Raw genomic sequence first — 19,421 nt, 5'->3', positions numbered from 1 at the left:
GTGTTTGGTGGGGCAGGTAAGGGAAGGTAGTTTGGTGGGGCTGGTAAGGGAAGGTAGTTTAGTCGGGCAGGTAAGGGTTAGGGTGTTTGGTGGGGCAGTTAAGGGCAGTTAAGGGCAGGTAGTTTTGTGGGGCATAAAAGGGTAACTCACCTCTAGGTGTAGGAGAGACCCAAGGCTGTTTAGTAGAAAGGTGGGGGATGGGGTGTTACAGGGGGGAGCTAAGGATCACGGTGTCTCACCTGGACCAGATGGTTGTGTGTGTGGCTAACAGCCAGGTGTAGAGGTGACATCAGGGCCTTGTTGAGGACATTGGGTTCAGCCCCCAGCTCTAACAGAGTCCTGCAGCTGTCTGGCTGGTTCCTCTCCACAGCCCAGTGCAGCGGCATAGACCCCTCGTCATCATACACCTTCCACCCTGGGGAGAGAGGACAGAGGTAGGACACACACACACACGCACGTACGCACGCACGCACGCACGCACACGGATAAACAGACACACACACGCACACACACGGATAAACAGACACACACAGAAACACACACACACACAGACACACAGGTATAATTAAGATGAGGAAACTTGAGAAATGAAATGAAGAGGAAAAATTTCACTAAAGTAAATCGACATCATACTGGCAGCCATTTTGTATTTTTAGGATGGGAGCCTCACCATCGCTGGCTGTGATGCTGTGTGTGTATGCATGTACGTGTGTGTGTGTGTGTGTGTGTGTGTGTGTGTGTGTGTCTGTGTCTGTGTGGGTGTGTCTGTGTGGGTGTGTCTGTGTGGGTGTGTGTGTGTGCGTGTACATATGTGTGTGTGTCTATCTGTGTACGTGTGCGTGTGTGTGTGTCTGTGAGTGTGTGTGTGTGTGTGTGTGTCTGTGTGTGTGTGTGTGTGTGTCTGTGTGAGTGTGAGTGTGTGTGTGTGGAGCCTCACCATCTCTGTGTATGTTGCTGCAGATGAACCTAATAACAGGGATGTTTCCTGCACCAGCAGCGTGGTGGACCAGAGAGGCACCAGAGGCATCCTGTTCCCTCAGTACCCCTGGGTTCCTCCTCACCAAGCCCTCTAGCTGGGACACATCACCTCCCCGAGCCCACTGGACAGAGGTGAGAAAGAATGGGATCAGAGGTAAGGGACGGATGGGGACAGAGGTAAAGGACGGATGGGGACAGAGGTAAAGGACGGATGGGGACAGAGTTAAGGGACAGATGGGGACAGAGTTAAGGGACAGATGGGGACAGAGGTAAAGGACGGATGGGGACAGAGGTAAAGGACGGATGGGGACAGAGGTAAAGGACGGATGGGGACAGAGGTAAGGGACGGATGGGGACAGAGGTAAAGGACGGATGGGGACAGAGGTAAAGGACGGATGGGGACAGAGGTAAGGGACGGATGGGGACAGAGGTAAGGGACGGATGGGGACAGAGGTAAAGGACGGATGGGGACAGAGGTAAAGGACGGATGGGGACAGAGGTAAAGGACGGATGGGGACAGAGGTAAGGGACGGATGGGGACAGAGGTAAAGGACGGATGGGGACAGAGGTAAAGGACGGATGGGGACAGAGGTGAGGGACGGATGGGGACAGAGGTAAAGGACGGATGGGGACAGAGGTAAGGGACGGATGGGGACAGAGGTGAGGGACGGATGGGGACAGAGGTAAAGGACGGATGGGGACAGAGGTAAAGGACGGATGGGGACAAAGGTGAGGGACGGATGGGGACAGAGGTAAGGGACGGATGGTGTTAATTCCATTTCAATTCAATCAATTCAGGTACATTAACACATGTTGTATATATTGTATGTGTGTTTCTGCATGTGCACCTAATTTTCCTACTTGATTTCCATCTCTCTCTCTCTCTTCTCCTCTCCTTCCCACCCCTCCCCCCTCCCCTTCCCGTCTCCTCCTCCCCGTCTCGTGAAACACAACATCTGTTCTGAGTGCAAATGGGGTGTAATTCAATATTAGGAAGGTGTTCGTGGACTGTTTGATTCAAGTTTTAATGTCACACACATATAAATATATATATAGGAACCTGCAATCAATTTGATGTTATTTTAATGGGCAAAAAATGTGTGTGTAAATGTCTTTGTTTTTGAAAGAAAAGCACATTTTTGCCCGTTAAAATAACATCAAATTGATTGCAGGTTCTTTTTTAATGAAGATGCCAGTTGAGCCTTGTGAGGCGTCTGTTTCTCAAAAAAGACACAAATGTACTTGTCCTCTTGCTCAGTTGTACACTGGGGCCTCCCACTCCTCTTTCTATTCTGGTTAGAGCCAGTTTCACAGTTTAAAACTTTCTGAGATGTAGCCATTATTTACTATTTTACATCTAGGGTTACTATACATAACTTTAACCCATTTTATAAGAGATTCTCCAAAATTAAAATATTCCAGGCATTTACATACAGTTGAAGTCAGAAGTTTACATACACTTAGGTTGGAATCATTAAAACTCATTTTTCAACGACTCCACAAATTTCCAGTTAACAAATTATAATTTTGGCAAGTCGGTTAGGATGTCTACTTTGTGCATGACACAAGTCATTTTTCCAACAATTGTTTACAGACAGATTATTTCACTTATAATTCACTGTATCACAATTCCAGTGGGTCAGAAATGTACATACACTAAGTTGACTGTGCCTTTAAACAGCTTGGAAAATTCCAGAAAATTATGTCATGGATTTAGAAGCTTCTGATAGGCTAATTGACATCATTTGAGTCTATTGGAGCTGTACTTGTGGATGTATTTCAAGGCCTACCTTCAAACTCAGTGCCTCTTTGCTTGACATCATGGGAAAATCTAAAGAAATCAGCCAAGACCTCAGAAAAAATATTGTAGGCCTCCACAAGTCTCCACAAATGCCTGAAGGTACCACGTTCATCTGTACAAACAATAGTACGCAAGAATAAACACCATGGGACCACGCAGCCGTCATACCGCTCAGGAAAGAGAAACGTTTTGTCTCCTAGAGATGAACGTACTTTGGTAAAAGTGCAAATCAATCCCAGAACAAAAGAAAAGGACCCTGTGAAGGTGATGGAGGAAAAAGGTACAAAAGTATCTATATCCACAGTAAAACGAGTCCTATATTGACATAACCTGAAAGGCCACTCAGCAAGGAAGAAGCCACTGCTCCAAAACCACCATAAAAAAGCCAGACTACGGTTTGCAACTGCACATGGGGACAAAGATCGTACTTTTTGGAGAAATGTCCTCTGGTCTGATGAAACAAAAATAGAACTGTTTGGCCATAATGACCATCGTTATGTTTGGAGGAAAAAGGGGGAGTCTTGCAAGCCGAAGAACACCATCCCAACCGTGAAGCACGGGGTTGGCAGCATCATGTTGTGGGGGTGATTTGCTGCAGTAGGGACTGGTGCACTTCACAAAGTAGATGGCATCATGAGGTAGGAAAATTAGGTGGATGTATTGAAACAACATCTCAAGACATCAGTCAGGAAGTTAAAGCTTGGTCGCAAATGGGTCTTCCAAATGGACAATGACCCCAAGCATACTTCCAAAGTTGTGGCAAAATGGCTTAAGGACAACAAAGTCAAGGTGTTAGAGTGGCCATCACAAAGCCCTAACCTCAATCCTATGGAAAATTTGTGTGCAGAACTGAAAAAGCATGTGCGAGCAAGGAGGCCTACAAACCTGACTCAGTTACACCAGCTCTGTCAGGAGGATTGGGCCAAAATTCACCCAACTTACTGTGGGAAGCTTGTGGAAGGCTACCCGAAACGTTTGACCCAAGTTCAACAATTTAAAGGCAATGCTACCAAATACTAATTGAGTGTATGTAAACTTCTGACCCACTGGGAATGTGATGAAAGCAATAAAAACTGAAATAAATCGTTCTCTCTACTATTATCCTGACATTTCACATTATTTAAATAAAGTGGTGATCCTAACTGACCTAAGACAGGGCATACGAGGATTAAATGTCAGAAATTGTCAAAAAAATGGTCAAAAACTGAGTTTAAATGTATTTTGCTAAGGTGTATGTAAACTTCAGACTTCAACTGTATAAACTCCAGTCGTACTTTATCAAAAGCCTTTTCAAAATCAGTTATGAATACCAGGCCTGGTTTCCCAGATATTTCATAGTGTTCTGTCGTTGTCACGGTTGTCTAAAGGATCGGACCAAGGCGCAGCGTGTTTGTAGTTCCACATATTTATTAACTGTGAAACTAAATGCAATACACCAAACACTTGAAATAACAAAACAACAAACCGTGACACAGAGAGGAAAAACACACTACTCACAAAATAATCACCCACAAAAACAGGAAGAAAAACCCCTACTTAAATATGATCTCCAATCAGAGGTAACGAGGATCAGCTGCCTCCAATTGGAGATCAACCCAACATAGAAATAGACAAACTAGAACTTAAACATAGAAATAGAAAACATAGAAAACCCAAAACACCCCCTGTCACGCCCTGACCTACTCTACTATAGAAAATGACATCTTACTAGGGTCAGGACGTGACAATCATTTCCAGTACTTGTCTTATATTATCTCCAATGTATCATGATTAGGATAAATATTATCCAATAATACCTTTATAATTCTATGCGCTAAGCATTTAGCTAGAATTTTGCCTCACAACACCGAAGTGTAGGAGGCCTCCAATTTTTTTTTTTAAATGGACTGGATCTTTATATATACCAATTTGGATCCTGTTTCAGTAATAATGAAATCAGACCTTCTTGTTGAGTGTCTGATAATCTACCATTTATATAGGAGTGGTTAAAACATGCTAATAATGGTCCTTTGAGTATATCAAAAAAAGTTTTGTATACCTCAACTCGCCCTGGAGTTTTCCCAGCCTTAAAGGCTTTAATTCCATCAAGAAGTTCATCCTCTGTAATTTGGCCTTGACATGAGTCTTTCTGTACAGATGTTCATTTTACGTTTATTAAAAGGAAAAAAATCCATACAATTAACTTCGGTTAGCGGAGATGGAGGAGACTGAAACGAAAACATATTCTTTACTTCCTCTTTCAAAGAATCATTCGGTGAATCATGCATGACTCCATCATTTGTAATAAGTTTCAATACATTTTTTTTGGTAGCATTTCTATGCTGAACATTGAAAAATAATTTGGTGCATTTTTCTCCATGTTCCATCCAGTTTTCTTTATTTTTATAATATATTACACTGGATCTTTCTTGAATAAGTTCCTCCATTTCTTTTTGTTTTTCCTCTGACTTATTCTGTGCCTCTATGGTGTCGTTTTTATTGCTGTCTAACTGTACTGTTAGTCCTTCAATTTCCTTTGTTAATATGGAATCTTTTGATCTAAATTGCTTTTGTTTTATAGATGAGTAATGAATTGCATGGCCTCTAAAGGCACATTTAAAAGTGTCCCATACAATAAGGGGATCTGCTGTACCTATGTTATGTCTGAAAAAGTCAGTTATAAATTATTCTGTCCTAGTTCTAAACAATTTATCATCTAGTAGGCTTTGATTACATTTCCAATATCCTCGCCCACGTGGAAATTTTGTAAGAGTAATATATATGCCAATTATGTAATGGTCCGACCCCATTCTGTCCCTTATCAACACTTTTTAAACTTTTGGTGCCAGAGAGAATGACATAAGAAAGTAGTCAAGACGACAAGCATGATTAAACCTCCTCCATGTATATCTCACTAGGTCAGGATATTAAACCTCCTCCATGTATATCTCACTAGGTCAGGGTATTAAACCTCCTCCATGTATATCTCACTAGGTCAGGATATTAAACCTCCTCCATGTATATCTCACTAGGTCAGGATATTAAACCTCCTCCATGTATATCTCACTAGGTCAGGATATTAACCCTCCTCCATGTATATCTCACTAGGTCAGGATATTAAACCTCCATGTATATCTCACTAGGTCAGGATATTAAACCTCCTCCATGTATATCTCACTAGGTCAGGATATTAAACCTCCTCCATGTATATCTCACTAGGTCAGGGTATTAAACCTCCTCCATGTATATCTCACTAGATCAGGATATTAAACCTCCTCCATGTATATCTCGCTAGGTCAGGGTATTAAGCCTCCGCCATGTATATCTCACTAGGTCAGGATATTAATCCTCCTCCATGTATAGTGTGATGGAGGTAGGTATGTATAGGGGGAAGGTGACTATATACAGGGTCAGTACCAGTACCATATTAACAATGTACAGGGATAGATATGTATATGTATAGGGGACAGGGATACAGGAGTGATGGAGGTAGATATGTATAGGGGTAAGGGGACAGGGATACTGGAGTGATGGAGGTAGATATGTATAGGGGGAAGGGGACAGGGATACTGGAGGGATGGAGGTAGATATGTATAGGGGGAAGGTAACTAAGCAACAGGATATAAGATAAACACAGTAGAAGCTGTGTGTGTGTGTGTGTGTGTGTGTGTGTGTGTGTGTGTGTGTGTGTGTGTGTGTGTGTGTGTGTGTGTGTGTGTGTGTGTGTGTGTGTGTGTGTGTGTGTGTGTGTGTGTGTGTGTGTGTGTGTGTGTGTGTGTGCGTGTGTTGGAGTGACAGTGTGTTGGAGTGACAGTGGGTTGGAGTGACAGTGTGTTGGAGGGACAGTGAGTGTGTGTGTTGGAGTGACAGTGTGTGTGTGTTGGAGTGACAGTGTGTGTGAGTGTTTACAGAGACAGTGCAAAATACTGAGAGAAAAAAAGATACAAGGTAAACATGGTCCGTGTAGCTATTTTGTTAGTTATTTATCAGTCGTATTGCTTGGGGGTAGAAGCTGTTCAAGAGCTTGACGCACCGATACCTCTTACCGTGCAGCAGCAGAGAAAATAGTATATGGCTCGGGCGGTTGGGGTTTTTGGCAATTTTCCGGACCTTCTTATCACACTGCCTGATATAGAGGTTCTGGATGGCTGGGAGCTCGGAACCAGTGATGTACTGGGCTGTCCGCACAACCTTTTCTAAACGCCATGCGATCGAGGGCGGTGCCATTGCCAAACCAAGCAGTGAAACAACCAATCAATATTCTCTCAACGGTATAGCTGTATAACCTTTTCAGGTTATTTGTATTTATTATGGATGCCCATTAGCTCCTGCCAAAGCTGCGGCTACTCTTCCTGTGGTCCAGCAAAATTAAGGCAGTTTATACCATTTTAAAACATTACAATAGATTCACAGATTTCACAACACACTGTGTGCCCTCGGGCCCCTACTCCACCACTACCACATATCTACACTACTAAATCCATGTGTACGTATAGGGCCAATGTTTGTGTTGTTTCACAGTCCCGCTGTTCAATAAGGTTTTTTTAAAATCTGTTTTTGAAATCAAATTTTACTGCTTGCATCAGTTACTTGATGTGGAATAGAGTTCCATGTAGTCATTGCTCTATGTAGTACTGTATGCCTCCCATAGTCTGTTCTGTGATCAGGCCGACCACCGTCGTGTCGTCAGCGAACTTGATAATGGTGTTGGAGTTGTGCTTGGCCACACAGTCGTGGGTGAACAGGGAGTACAGGAGGGGACTAAGTACGCACCCCTGTGGGGCGCCTGTGTTAAGGGTCAGAGCGGTGGAGGGGATGTTGCCTACCCTCACCACCTGGGGTCGGCCCGTCAGGAAGTCCAGGATCCAGTTGCAGCGAGGGAGGAGTTCAGACCCAGATTCCCAAGCTTGGTGACAAGCTTTCAAGGGATAATGTTGTTGAATGCTGAGCTGTAGTCAATGAACAGCGTTCTGACATAGTTATTCCAAAAAAAAATGTATTATTGTGATGATATGTACACAGTGCTTGTAACTACTGTTTCCATATCAAGCATTTGGTTGCACAATTCTGGTGACTTTCCCAAAATTCCCAGGTTTCCTGAAATCCCAGTTGGTTGATTACTGGATTTCATGCATTTTCCAGGAATCTTCGAACAGGAAATTTTACAAAACCTTTTTGGAAAGTTTTTTTTTTTTTTTTTAACACTTGTCAAGCTTGCATTTCATATTTTAAAATGGACATTTACGAGCACAATCAAGCATTGGAACATGGACTTACCTCAAACAGGTTTATGGACTCCAGAGTGATGTCTGATTTTACAGAGAGTAGGTGAGATCTTCTTTCGTCATCGTCGATTACACACTTATAGGAGCCGTTCTGAGGCGCCACTTCCTTGGTGAGCTGCATGAGGTCTCACAGTCCAATCACTGAATGGAAGAAGGATAGAGTGACGTCATTAACACACGCGTGTGCACGCAGAATAACACACATACACTCACACTCCTCCAATAAGATTACCTAGCAACAGACTCCACAGTACACCTTAAAAGACCACAAATGAATACCTATTCAAAATACACATTTCCCTCACAAACAAAACATGCTATTTTTTTTTTGTAAGAAACAGCTTTTGTTGCCAGTTCCATATTGTGCATTATTCTCCTGTTTAGTCTCACTATAGAAGGTTAATGGAAGGGACTGTTAGTCTCACTATAGAAGGTTAATGGAAGGGACTGTTAGTCTCACTATAGAAGGTTAATGGAAGGGACTGTTAGTCTCACTATAGAAGGTTAATGGAAGGGACTGTTAGTCTCACTATAGAAGGTTAATGGAAGGGACTGTTAGTCTCACTATAGAAGGTTAATGGAAGGGACAGTTAGTCTCACTATAGAAGGTTAGTGGAAGGGACTGTTAGTCCCACTATAGAAGGTTAATGGAAGGGACTGTTGTGCCTTTCCCTTTTAAGACTGAGGTTATCTTGGTCCATGGAGTTCCTCTGTTGAGGAAAGCAATTATGTTTTCCTCAGCTGGGGGGCAGCTTGCTGTGTCTGACTGTGTGTCCCATGTGTCCCTGGAATTATGCTGGAGTGAGGAGGGTGAGAAGAGGTGAGGGGGAGAGGGGGGAGGTGAGGGGGAGAGGGGGGTGGGGGAGAGGAGAGGGGGGGAGGCGAGGGGAGGTGAGGAGGAGAGAGGGGGAGGTGAGGGAAGTGGTGGAAAGGGGGGAGAGAGGGAGGAGGAGAGAGGGGGAGGGGGGAGGCGAGGGGAGGTGAGGAGGTGAGGGGGAGAGGGGGGTGGGGGAGAGGAGAGAGGAGAGAGGGGGAGGTGAGGGGGAGAGGGGGAGGCGAGGGGAGGTGAGGAGGAGAGAGGGGGAGTTGAGGGAAGTGGTGGAGAGGGGGGAGAGAGGAAGGAGGTGAGGAGGAGAGAGGGGGAGGGGGGAGGCGAGGGGAGGTGAGGAGGAGAGAGAGGGGGAGGGGGGAGGCGAGGGGAAGTGAGGAGGTGAGGGGGAGAGGGGGGTGGGGGAGAGGAGAGAGGAGAGAGAGGGGGGAGGTGAGGGGGAGGCGAGGGGAGGTGAGGAGGAGAGAGGGGGAGTTGAGGGAAGGGGTGGAGAGGGGGGAGAGAGGGAGGAGGTGAGGAGGAGAGAGGGGGAGGCGAGGGGAGGTGAGGAGGAGAGAGGGGTGAGAGAGGGGGAAGGTGGGAGGTGAGGTGATGTGAGGTGGAGAGAGGTCTTGAGTGTAGTCCAATGACCAAGTAACTGTCTGACATTGGTGAAGACTGGGGAGGGAGGCTGGCTGTTACATATGTATATGCACACAAACATAAAACACTTTGAAAAGGAAAAAGGAAATGAGCATTATCTAGTTAATTTAGTATCTCCGTCTTTTTTAACTCTTGCAGGACATTCTCCTTGACGTCTGGTATAGTTCATATTATCAGTAGAAAACAGAAAGAGACAAACGGAAAGGTTAGTTTATCATTGAACAGGGATGTATTCACAGGGAAACCAAATGGAAATGTAATTTTATCATTGGACAGTGATTTATTCACAAGGAAACAAACGGAACTAAATGTGCCGAATCGGAAGAGAACCTTGCTGAATTTGTCCAGAAGAAACTCTTGTTTTCATTGAAAAACACTTTCCATTACATAACGCTGTGTGACAGTTTGCTACGGTGTGCACTAATGCATACGACCCTGGTGGTTCCGCTTTTGTCTCAAAGTGTTTCCTCCTGATGTGTTATAAAAACACTCCTTTTTCATTTTCTGTTCGGTGCCTACAGGAGATGACCTTGGTCTGGAAAACTCCATCTCTAGACAGCTACTCATGAAGGCTACTGTTTTTAATCCAAGACTATTGTGTGTTTTATCACAGTAAAATAAAAAAGCACCTTAAACAAGTATTCAACATTAGATGACAATCCCACATTACATGACACACCCACATTACATTATAATCCCACATTACATGACACACCCACATTACATGATAATCCCACATTACATGACACACCCACATTACATGACACACCCACATTACATGACAAACCCACATTACATGACAATCCCACAATACATGACACACCCACGTTACATGACAAACCCACATTACATGACAAACCCAGGTTACATGACACACCCACATTACATGACACACCCACATTACATGACAATCCCACAATACATGACACACCCACGTTACATGACAAACCCACATTACATGACAAACCCACATTACATGACAAACCCAGGTTACATGACACACCCACATTACATGACACACCCACATTACATGACAATCCCACAATACATGACACACCCACGTTACATGACAAACCCACATTACATGACAAACCCAGGTTACATGACACACCCACATTACATGACACACCCACATTACATGACAATCCCACATTACATGACACACCCACGTTACATGACACACCCACATTACATGACAAACCCACGTTACATTTCACACCCACATGAACCTTTCTGTGTTTATAACCCCAATATGTATATACTGTGCATTCAGAAAGTATTCAGACCACTTGACTTTTCCACATTTTGTTACGTTACAGCCTTATTCTAAAATGTATTAAATAGATTTTCCCCCTCATCAAGATACACAAAATACCCCATAATAACAAAGCAATTTGGGCAAATTTATTACAAATTAAAACCAGAAATACCTTATTTACATAATTATTCCCTTTGCTATGAGACTCGAAATTGAGCTCAGGTGCATCCTGTTTCCATTGATCATCCTTGAGATGTTTCTACAACTTGATTTGAGTCCTCCTTGGTAAATGTAATTGATTGGACATGATTTGGAAAGGCACACATCTGTCTATACAAGGTCCCACAGTTGAAAGTGCATGTCAGAGCAAAGACCAAGCCATGAGGTTGAAGTAATTGTCCGTAGAGCTCTGAGACAGGATTGTGTCGAGGTACAGATCTGGGGAAAGGTACCAAAAAATGTCTGCAGCATTAAAAGTCCCCAAGAACACAGTGGCCTCCATCATTCTTTAATGGAAGAAATTTGGAACCACCAAGACTCTTCCTAGAGCTGGCCGCCTGGCCAAACTAAGCAATCGGGGGAGAAGGGCTTTGGTCAGGGAGGTGACCAAGAACCCGATGGTCACTCTGACAGAGCTATAGAGTTCCTCTGTGGAGATGGGAGAACCTTCCAGAAGGACAACCATCTCTGCAGCACTCCACCAATCAGGTATTTATGGAAGAGTGGCCAGACGGAAGCAACTCCTCGGTGAAAAGCAAATGACAGCCCACTTGGAGTTTGCCAAAAGGCACTTAAAGGACTCTCAGACCATGAGAAACAAGATTCTCTGGTCTGATGAAACCAAGATTGAACTCTTTGGCCTGAATGCCAAGCGTCACGTCTGGAGGAAACCTGGCACCATCCCTACGGTGATGCATGGTGGTGGCAGCAGCATGCTGTGGGGATGTTTTTCAGCAGCAGGGACTGGGAAACTAAAAAGGGTCGGGGAAAAGTTGAAAGGAGCAAAGTACAGAGAGATCCTTGATGAAAACCTGCTCCAGAGTGCTCAGGACCTCAGACTGTGGCAAATATTCACCTTCCAACAGGAAATCGACCCTAAGCACACAGCCAAGACAAAATGCTTTTTTGCTATGTCATTATGGGGTATTGTGATGTCATTATGGGGTATTGTGATGTCATTATGGGGTATTGTGATGTCATTATGGGGTATTGTGATGTCATTATGGGGTATTGTGATGTCATTATGGGGTATTGTCTGTAGATTGATGAGGGGGAAAAAAACTATTCAATACATTTTGGAATAAGGCTACAATGTAACAAAATGTTGGAAAAGTCAAAGGGTCTGAATACTTTCCAAATGCACATGATCTAGATATATACAGTAAGGCTGTATGGACAGCCTGGGGGAGTCTACATGTTCTATATTCTAGATATATACAGTAAGACTGTATGGACAGCCTGGGGGAGACTACATGTTCTATATTCTAGATAAATACAGTAAGACTGTATGGACAGCCTGGGGGGAGTCTACATGTTCTTTATTCTAGATATATACAGTAAGGTTTTATGGACAGCCTGGGGGGAGTCCACATGTTCTCTAGCGAAGCCATAATGCATACATCAATGGTCTACTTCCCTACGGGCCCTGGTCCAAACTAGAGCACTATGTAAGGAGTAGTTTGCCATTTGGGTCTCTGACAACGTTTTTCCCCCTGGCAGCTCCATCCATCTCTCGTTGAGAGACAATGAGACTTTTCTAAATGGGGATCGATATTGGCCTTGGCCTGTCTCAGTGGCTGAGCTATCCATCCAGCTATGACCACACGGCAACTGGTTATTTACATTGAATACAATCAAAGCTGTTGAAATAATACATAGCTATAGTGGCTGTTTTTACTCCTGCCTTGCTCTGAGTTGAAATAACAGTACAGGTTACACTAAGGAATGGTGGTTGTTGTAAATGTCCTTTCAATTCCAGTCAATTCAGGAAGTACTCTTACCATAGAAAAAAAAAGCTGCTACCTAGAACCTAAAAGTGTTCTTCGGCTGTCCCCATAGGATAACCTTTTGAAGAACCCGTTTTGGTTCCAGGTAGAACCCTTTTGGTTCCAGATAGAACCCTTTTGGTTCCAGGTAGAACCCTTTTGGTTCCAGGTGGAACACTTTTGGTTCCAGTGGAACCATTTTGGTTCCAGGTAGAACCCTTTTGGTTACAGGTAGACAGGTAGAACCCTTTTGGTTCCAGGTAGAACCCTTTTGGTTCCAGTAGAACTATTTTGGTTCCAGGTAGAACCTTTTTGGTTCCAAGTATAACCATTTAGGCTCCAGGTAGAACCCTTTTGGTACTATATAGAACCCTTTCCACAGATGGTTCTACCTGTAACCCAAAATAATTCTACCTGGAACCAAAAAGGGATCTACATGGAAGAACCCTTTTGGAAATCTTTTTACTAAGAGTGTACAGTGCCTGCAGAAAGTATTCATACCCCATTAGTTAATCCACATTTTGTTGTGTTACAGCCTGAATTCAACATGGAATCAATAGAATTTACCACATACTGACAAAGTGAAAACATGTTTTTAGAAAAATAAATATCTCGTTTACATAAGTATTCACACCCCTGGGTCAATTCTGTGTATAAGCACCTTTTGCCACTCAAGAACATTCACTGTCTTCTTGGTAAGCTACTCCAGTGTAGATTTGGTCTTGTGTTTTAGGTTATTGTCCTGCTGAATGGTGAATTCATCTCCCAGTGTCTGGTGGAAAGCAGACTGAATCAGGTTTCCCTCTAGTATTTGGCCTGTGCTTAGCTCCATTCCGATTATTGTGTATCATTAAAAACTCCCCAGTCCTTAATGATTACAAGCATACACATAACATGATGCAGCCACCACTATGCTTGAAAATATGGAGAGTGGTACTCAGTAATGTGTTGTATTGGATTGGCCCCAAACATAACACTTTGTATTCAGGACAAAAAGTTAATTGCTTTGACACATTTTTTGCAGTATTACTTTAGTGCCTTGTTGCAAACAGGATGCATGTTTTGTAATATTTTTATTCTGTACAGGCTTCCTTCTTTTCACTCTGTGTCACGTCCTGACCAATATAAGTTGTTATTTTCTATGGTAGAGTGGTCAGGGCGTGACAGGGGGTGTTTTTCTGTTTGTTCTATGTTTTCTCTTTCTATGTTGTAGTTCTAGTTTGTCTATTTCTAGGTTGGGGTTTATTGGGTTGACCTTCAATTGGAGGCAGCTGGTCCTCGTTGCCTCTAATTGGAGGTCATATTTAGTCGGGGTGTTTCTGCATGTTGTTTGTGGGTGATTATATTTTGAGTAGTGTGTTTTTTTCCCCTCGCTGTGTCACGGTTTGTTGTTTTCTGGTTAGTTTAAGTATTTATGTATTGCATCACGTTTCACTATTAAATAAAGATGTGGAACTACGAGAACGCTGCGCTTTGGTCCGCTCCTTATCACAGCCGTGACACTCTGTCAATTAGGTTAGTATTGTGGAGTCACTACAATGTTGCTGATCCATCCTCAGTGTTCTCCTATCACAGCCATTAAACTCTGCAACTGTTTTAATGTAACTGTTTTAAAGTCACCATTTGCATCATGGTGAAATCCCTGAGCGGTTTCTTTCCTTTCCGGCAACTGAGTTAGGATGGACGCCTGTATCTTTATAGTGACTGTTTGCATTGATACACCATCCAAAGTGGAATGAATAACCACCATGCTTAAAGGGATATTCAATGTTTTTACATTTTTACTTTGCGAGGCATTGGTAAACCTCCCTGGTCTTTGTGGTTGAATCTGTGTTTGAAATTCATTGCTGAAGGGACCGTACAGGTAATTATATGTGTGGGGTACAGAGATGATGTAGTCATTCAACAAATCGTGTTAAAAACTATTATTGCACACAGAGTGAGTTATTATGTAACTTGTTAAGCACATTTTTACTCCTGAACTAATTTAGGCTTGTTGTAACAAATGGGTTGAATACTTATTGACTCAAAACATTTCAGCTTTTCATATTTTTTTTTTTTTTTAATTTGTAAAAATATTGATAGCATAATTCCACTTTGACATTATGTGGTATTGTGTGCAGGCCAGTGACAAAAAAAAGTGCAGTCTAATCCATTTTAAATTCAGGCTGTAACACATCGAAATGTGTAAAAATTCAAAAGGGGTATGAATACTTTATGAAGGCTCTTTACCTCTGACCATTGATCTGGAACTCCCTGTATATAGTATCTCCATTCTTATGTATTTTAATTTGTTACTATTTAATTGTTATTATCATTTTAAACTCTACATCGTTGGGAAGGGCTCATAAGCAAGCATTTCATGGAAAGGTTTTTATGTACTCTGCGCCATCGTCTTGGAACGCCTTACAAAATACTTTTAAACTGGAAGAACTCGTCCCGATTGGTGTTTTTAAATCACTGATGAATGATCTTGAGACTGATTCCCTGACCTGTCAATGTTTTTAATTTGCTGTTTTATGATTTTGTTATACTCTTGTGAATTCTATGGTTTTTACTAGATTATTTGTAGTTTTTCATGTTGTCTTGTCCGTCATTTTTGTAATGACTTGGTGCTGCCTATCTTGGCCAGGACGTTCTTGAAAAAGAGATTTTAAATCTCAATGAGCACTTCCTGGTTAAATAAAGGTTCAGTAATAATAATAATACAAATAAAAGGTCCACACCAGTTGTATTCGGCGTTTGTGACAAAATAACTTTTGATTCTATTAATTAAGCTTATTTTCATATTTCAGTACAGTGCCAGACAGACAGAGGCTGTTTCCCAAATGGCACTCTACTCCTTTTATAGTGCACTACATTTGCCCAGATTCCCTAACGGAACTTGGTCAAAAGTAGTGCGGAATCAATGGAAATAGGGTGCCATTTTGGATGGACACAGAGACTTGGGAAGCTTATATCTGTAGATATCAGTTTCACTGGTGATCATTCTACTGTTTGCTGGAACAAAGAATCCAGGAAATGTCATTAAACCACATAGAACACAGTCAACATGGTGAACGGTTGCCAAGCGATGGACGAGTAGTAGCTTGATATATGTATGTGTAAATTGTATATAGTTACTGTTTATATAATCACTGCAAAGGACATGACAGCCCCCCCAATGCAATCTGTTGCTTTAATAGTGTACTGCATGTGTGTGTGTGCGTGTGTGTGTGCGTGTGTGTGAAAGAGGATTTTTAACTGTCTAGCTTGTTATACTATCATGATAACATATTGCTATAGTAACGATCAATTAGCCAATAGTGTCAGCATGCTAAAGTCTCAGAGGAATAATTGTGCTTTATGACTTCAAAATATTAAGTGGTCTTCAGAAGGTCCCCATTACACAGTAATATAAAACATGTAATGCAATCGCACCTCACTCACTCTGCTTTTTCCTGACCACAGATTTTATTAAATCTAGATGAGACATGTTAAATGCATATACAACTTAGAAAGATATATAGCGTAGTGATAACGCAGTGAAGTAAAGCATGTAGAACGGGGTCAGGATTCTTGAAAGGCGGGACAATCCTTTCCTGGCAGGAAAACTGTATTTTTATAGAAAAAATATATATAGTTTTACGGGACTTTCATAATTAGAAAGATTTGCTTTTGGAATTTTCCAAATATTCGGCTCTATGCCTGGAAATACCCTTGTTCGGAGGAAAGGATCCCAATTCCAAACTCTCAACAACAACAAAAAATGGATTCAAATTCCACAAACTCTGTAAAATCCTAAATTAAACAGGACTGATTTAAAGCAACAGAGGAAAAACTAAATTAGTAATTTGTATACCACTTGAATAAAGAACAAATATTCAATTTTTCTCAACTGAGTAAAACATGAACTCCATCAGAGTACTGAAAAATCTGATCGAATGGTTGTTTTTATTTTTTATTAATAACTTTCTATGTTTTACAAATGTTTATATTGAACTGTCTGTTTTGAGTATTTCTGGTAACCCTTTATTTGTATAGTCCGTCTGTAGATTCTCTCCAGACTATCTACACAGTAACATTTCATGGAACAATCTACTAACCCTAGCATCAACTATAACCCTAACCCTCTTTCTAAACCTAATCTTAGCAAGCAGATAGTTTGTTGATAGTAGGACCATCTGGAGAGAATCTACAGATGCAAAATCCGGACTGTACAAATAAAGTGTGATTGTATTTGTCGTCAACTCTGTCAAGGCTAACCCCTTTAAAAGCATATGTTTTATATCACTGTTCTACAATATGCAGTATGCATAAAACTATTGACATATTTTCTGTGCTAGACCAAAGTGCTAATGTTTGCTTTAGAAATGTTGTTTTATGTTCTGAATCTAGAAAAACATGCCAAAATGCAATTAACCCTGGAGCAATAAATAGCACTATAAAATGAAATAAAAATAAGCTTGGAGATTTGTATTAGATAAATAAACACATGTTAGAATTAAACAATCAGGGCCTTTAATAAACAATTGTTGGACAATAAACATAAAAAAATAAATGCCTTTTATGGTTGTTCTAGATTCATGAAATCAAAACCCTATTTCCCACAACCCTGTTTCTGTTATTAATACATAGGAAAGTAAGAGAAAGCTGAAAAAGCCATAGAAAGAGAGGGACTTTACATACCTCTTTAGTGGTTAGGCTGGTTGACTGGTTGGCTGGCTGGATACTGACTGCCTCTCTCTGAGTAGAGCAGACTGATGTGGTCTCCCAGTACGGGGCAAGTAATGGTTTATGTACCGTAGTTGTCACAGTTCAGTGACATCCCATTCATACCTGGGTTCAATTAGTATGTGAAAACTTTCAAGCACTTTCAGCGTTTGTACTAGTCTGCCTGGAGTGCCAGACGGGCGGGGTTGGCACTCCTTGTGGCTATTCTACTGGTTCCGTTGTGTCAGGCAAGCTCAATTAAACCCAGATACAAATATTTAAAATGATTTTGAATAGTATTTGAACCCAGGAATGATCCCATTACAATAGCTCCTAGATGGTCAGAGATACACAGTAGAATGAGTAGAGTGAGATCAAGCTCCCAGATACTAGGGTTGTGTAGTTAATGACACCTTATTCCCTAGTGCACTACTTTTGATAGGTCTCTGGTTTGTGGTTCCATGTCATTTCAGCCATGACACCCAGCATCTCACATTGTTTCTGTAGTTAGTAACAGGCCATGACACCATCTCAGATTGTTTCTGTAGTCAGTAACAGGCCATGACACCATCTCAGATTGTTTCTGTAGTTAGTAACAGGCCATGACACCATCTCAGATTGTTTCTGTAGTTAATAACAGATTCGCTTAGCATTCCTGAAACTTTATTTTGTTAAAATCTCTGAGAAATTAAGCAAATTGTTCGCACCCAAATTGGCCATTTTAATGTCTAGGATTCAGATAATATTCAATAAATATTGTACCCAACATCCGATTTGGACCAAACTTCTTACCAATGAGTAAGACATGAGGAATCCTCAAAAAAGTGTCAGAAGCCACCCATGGACCGCCCACACCCCGTGCTAATCAAACCCCAACAACCAGCATACAGTATCAGTTCTCTATGTTTGACATGTCATGTAGTATGAGACTGCGGTTTGTAGTATTGCTTCTCCATACTATGTAATGTATTCACTGTGAATCTGGTGATGTCGTTCCCCCTTGTTAAGATAAATGAGTCATTGAAGTCACTTGCATTATTTACCATAAATTATTGTGAAAGTACCAGGTTTTGACCACTAGACGCTACTGCCACCACACTCTTTTATCCATGTTGCTGTGCTCTTGTGTTTATTAAATATATTGAACAAAAGTATGAATGCAATATTCAACAATTTCAACGATATTACTGAGTTACAGTTCATATAAGGAAATCATTCAATTGAAATAAATTCATTAGGCCCTAATCTAAGGATTTCACATGTCTGGACATATGCGCAGCCATGAGTGGGCCTGAGAGGGCATAGGACCACCCACTGGGGAGCCAGGCCCAGCCAATCAGAATTTGTTTTCCACACAAAAGGGCTTCATTACAGACAGAAATACTTCGATACCGCAGGTGAAGAAGCCGGATGTGGAGGTCCTGGGCTGGCGTGGTTACACGTGGTCTGCAGTTGTGAGGCCAGTTGGACGAACAGACAAATTCTCTAAAACAACGTTGGAGGCGGCTTATGGTAGAGAAATGAACGTAAAAGTCTCTGGCAACAGCTCTGGTGGGCATTCCTACAGTCAGCATGCCAATTGCACAATCCTTCAAAACTTGAGACATCTGTGGCATTGTGTTGTGTGACAAAACTACACATTTTAGAGTGCCTTTTTATTGACCCCAGCACAAGGTGCACCTGTGTAATGACCATGCTGTTTAATCAGGTTCTTGATATGCTACACTTGTCAGGTGGATGGATTTTCTTTGCAATGGATAAATGCTCACTAACAAGGATGTTACCATATTTAATAATAATAATACCTTTTGAGAGAAATAAGCTTTTTGTGAGTATGGAACATTTCTGGGATCTTTAATTTCAGCTCATGAAACATGGGACTAACACTTTACATGTTGCATTTATATTTCTGTTCAGTATAGATCAAAACATATCCTTTGCAATGTTGGGTAGAAAACCAACAGATTTGGAA

General features: G+C 41.8%; 1 protein-coding gene across 1 annotated transcript in view; it reads right to left on the bottom strand.

Moving 5' to 3' along the window:
• Nucleotides 1–17,498, bottom strand: part of LOC115149106 (transient receptor potential cation channel subfamily A member 1) — a 70,796-nt gene extending 53,298 nt beyond the window's left edge. The window contains exons 1-4 of the mRNA XM_029691635.1: nucleotides 17,426–17,498; nucleotides 8,036–8,184; nucleotides 938–1,100; nucleotides 240–415 (exon numbers count right to left, since the gene is read on the bottom strand). Of these exons, the coding sequence (XP_029547495.1) occupies nucleotides 240–415; nucleotides 938–1,100; nucleotides 8,036–8,164 (468 nt within the window). The 5' untranslated portion in view covers nucleotides 8,165–8,184; nucleotides 17,426–17,498. The remainder of the gene's footprint in view (nucleotides 1–239; nucleotides 416–937; nucleotides 1,101–8,035; nucleotides 8,185–17,425) is intronic.
• Nucleotides 17,499–19,421: the final 1,923 nt, after the last annotated feature.

The sequence above is a fragment of the Salmo trutta genome, chromosome 2 (assembly GCF_901001165.1).
Source record: "Salmo trutta chromosome 2, fSalTru1.1, whole genome shotgun sequence".
NCBI lineage: Eukaryota > Metazoa > Chordata > Actinopteri > Salmoniformes > Salmonidae > Salmo > Salmo trutta.
The sequence above is the reverse complement of the archived record's forward strand: the minus strand, read 5'-3'. Positions and strand labels throughout refer to the sequence as shown.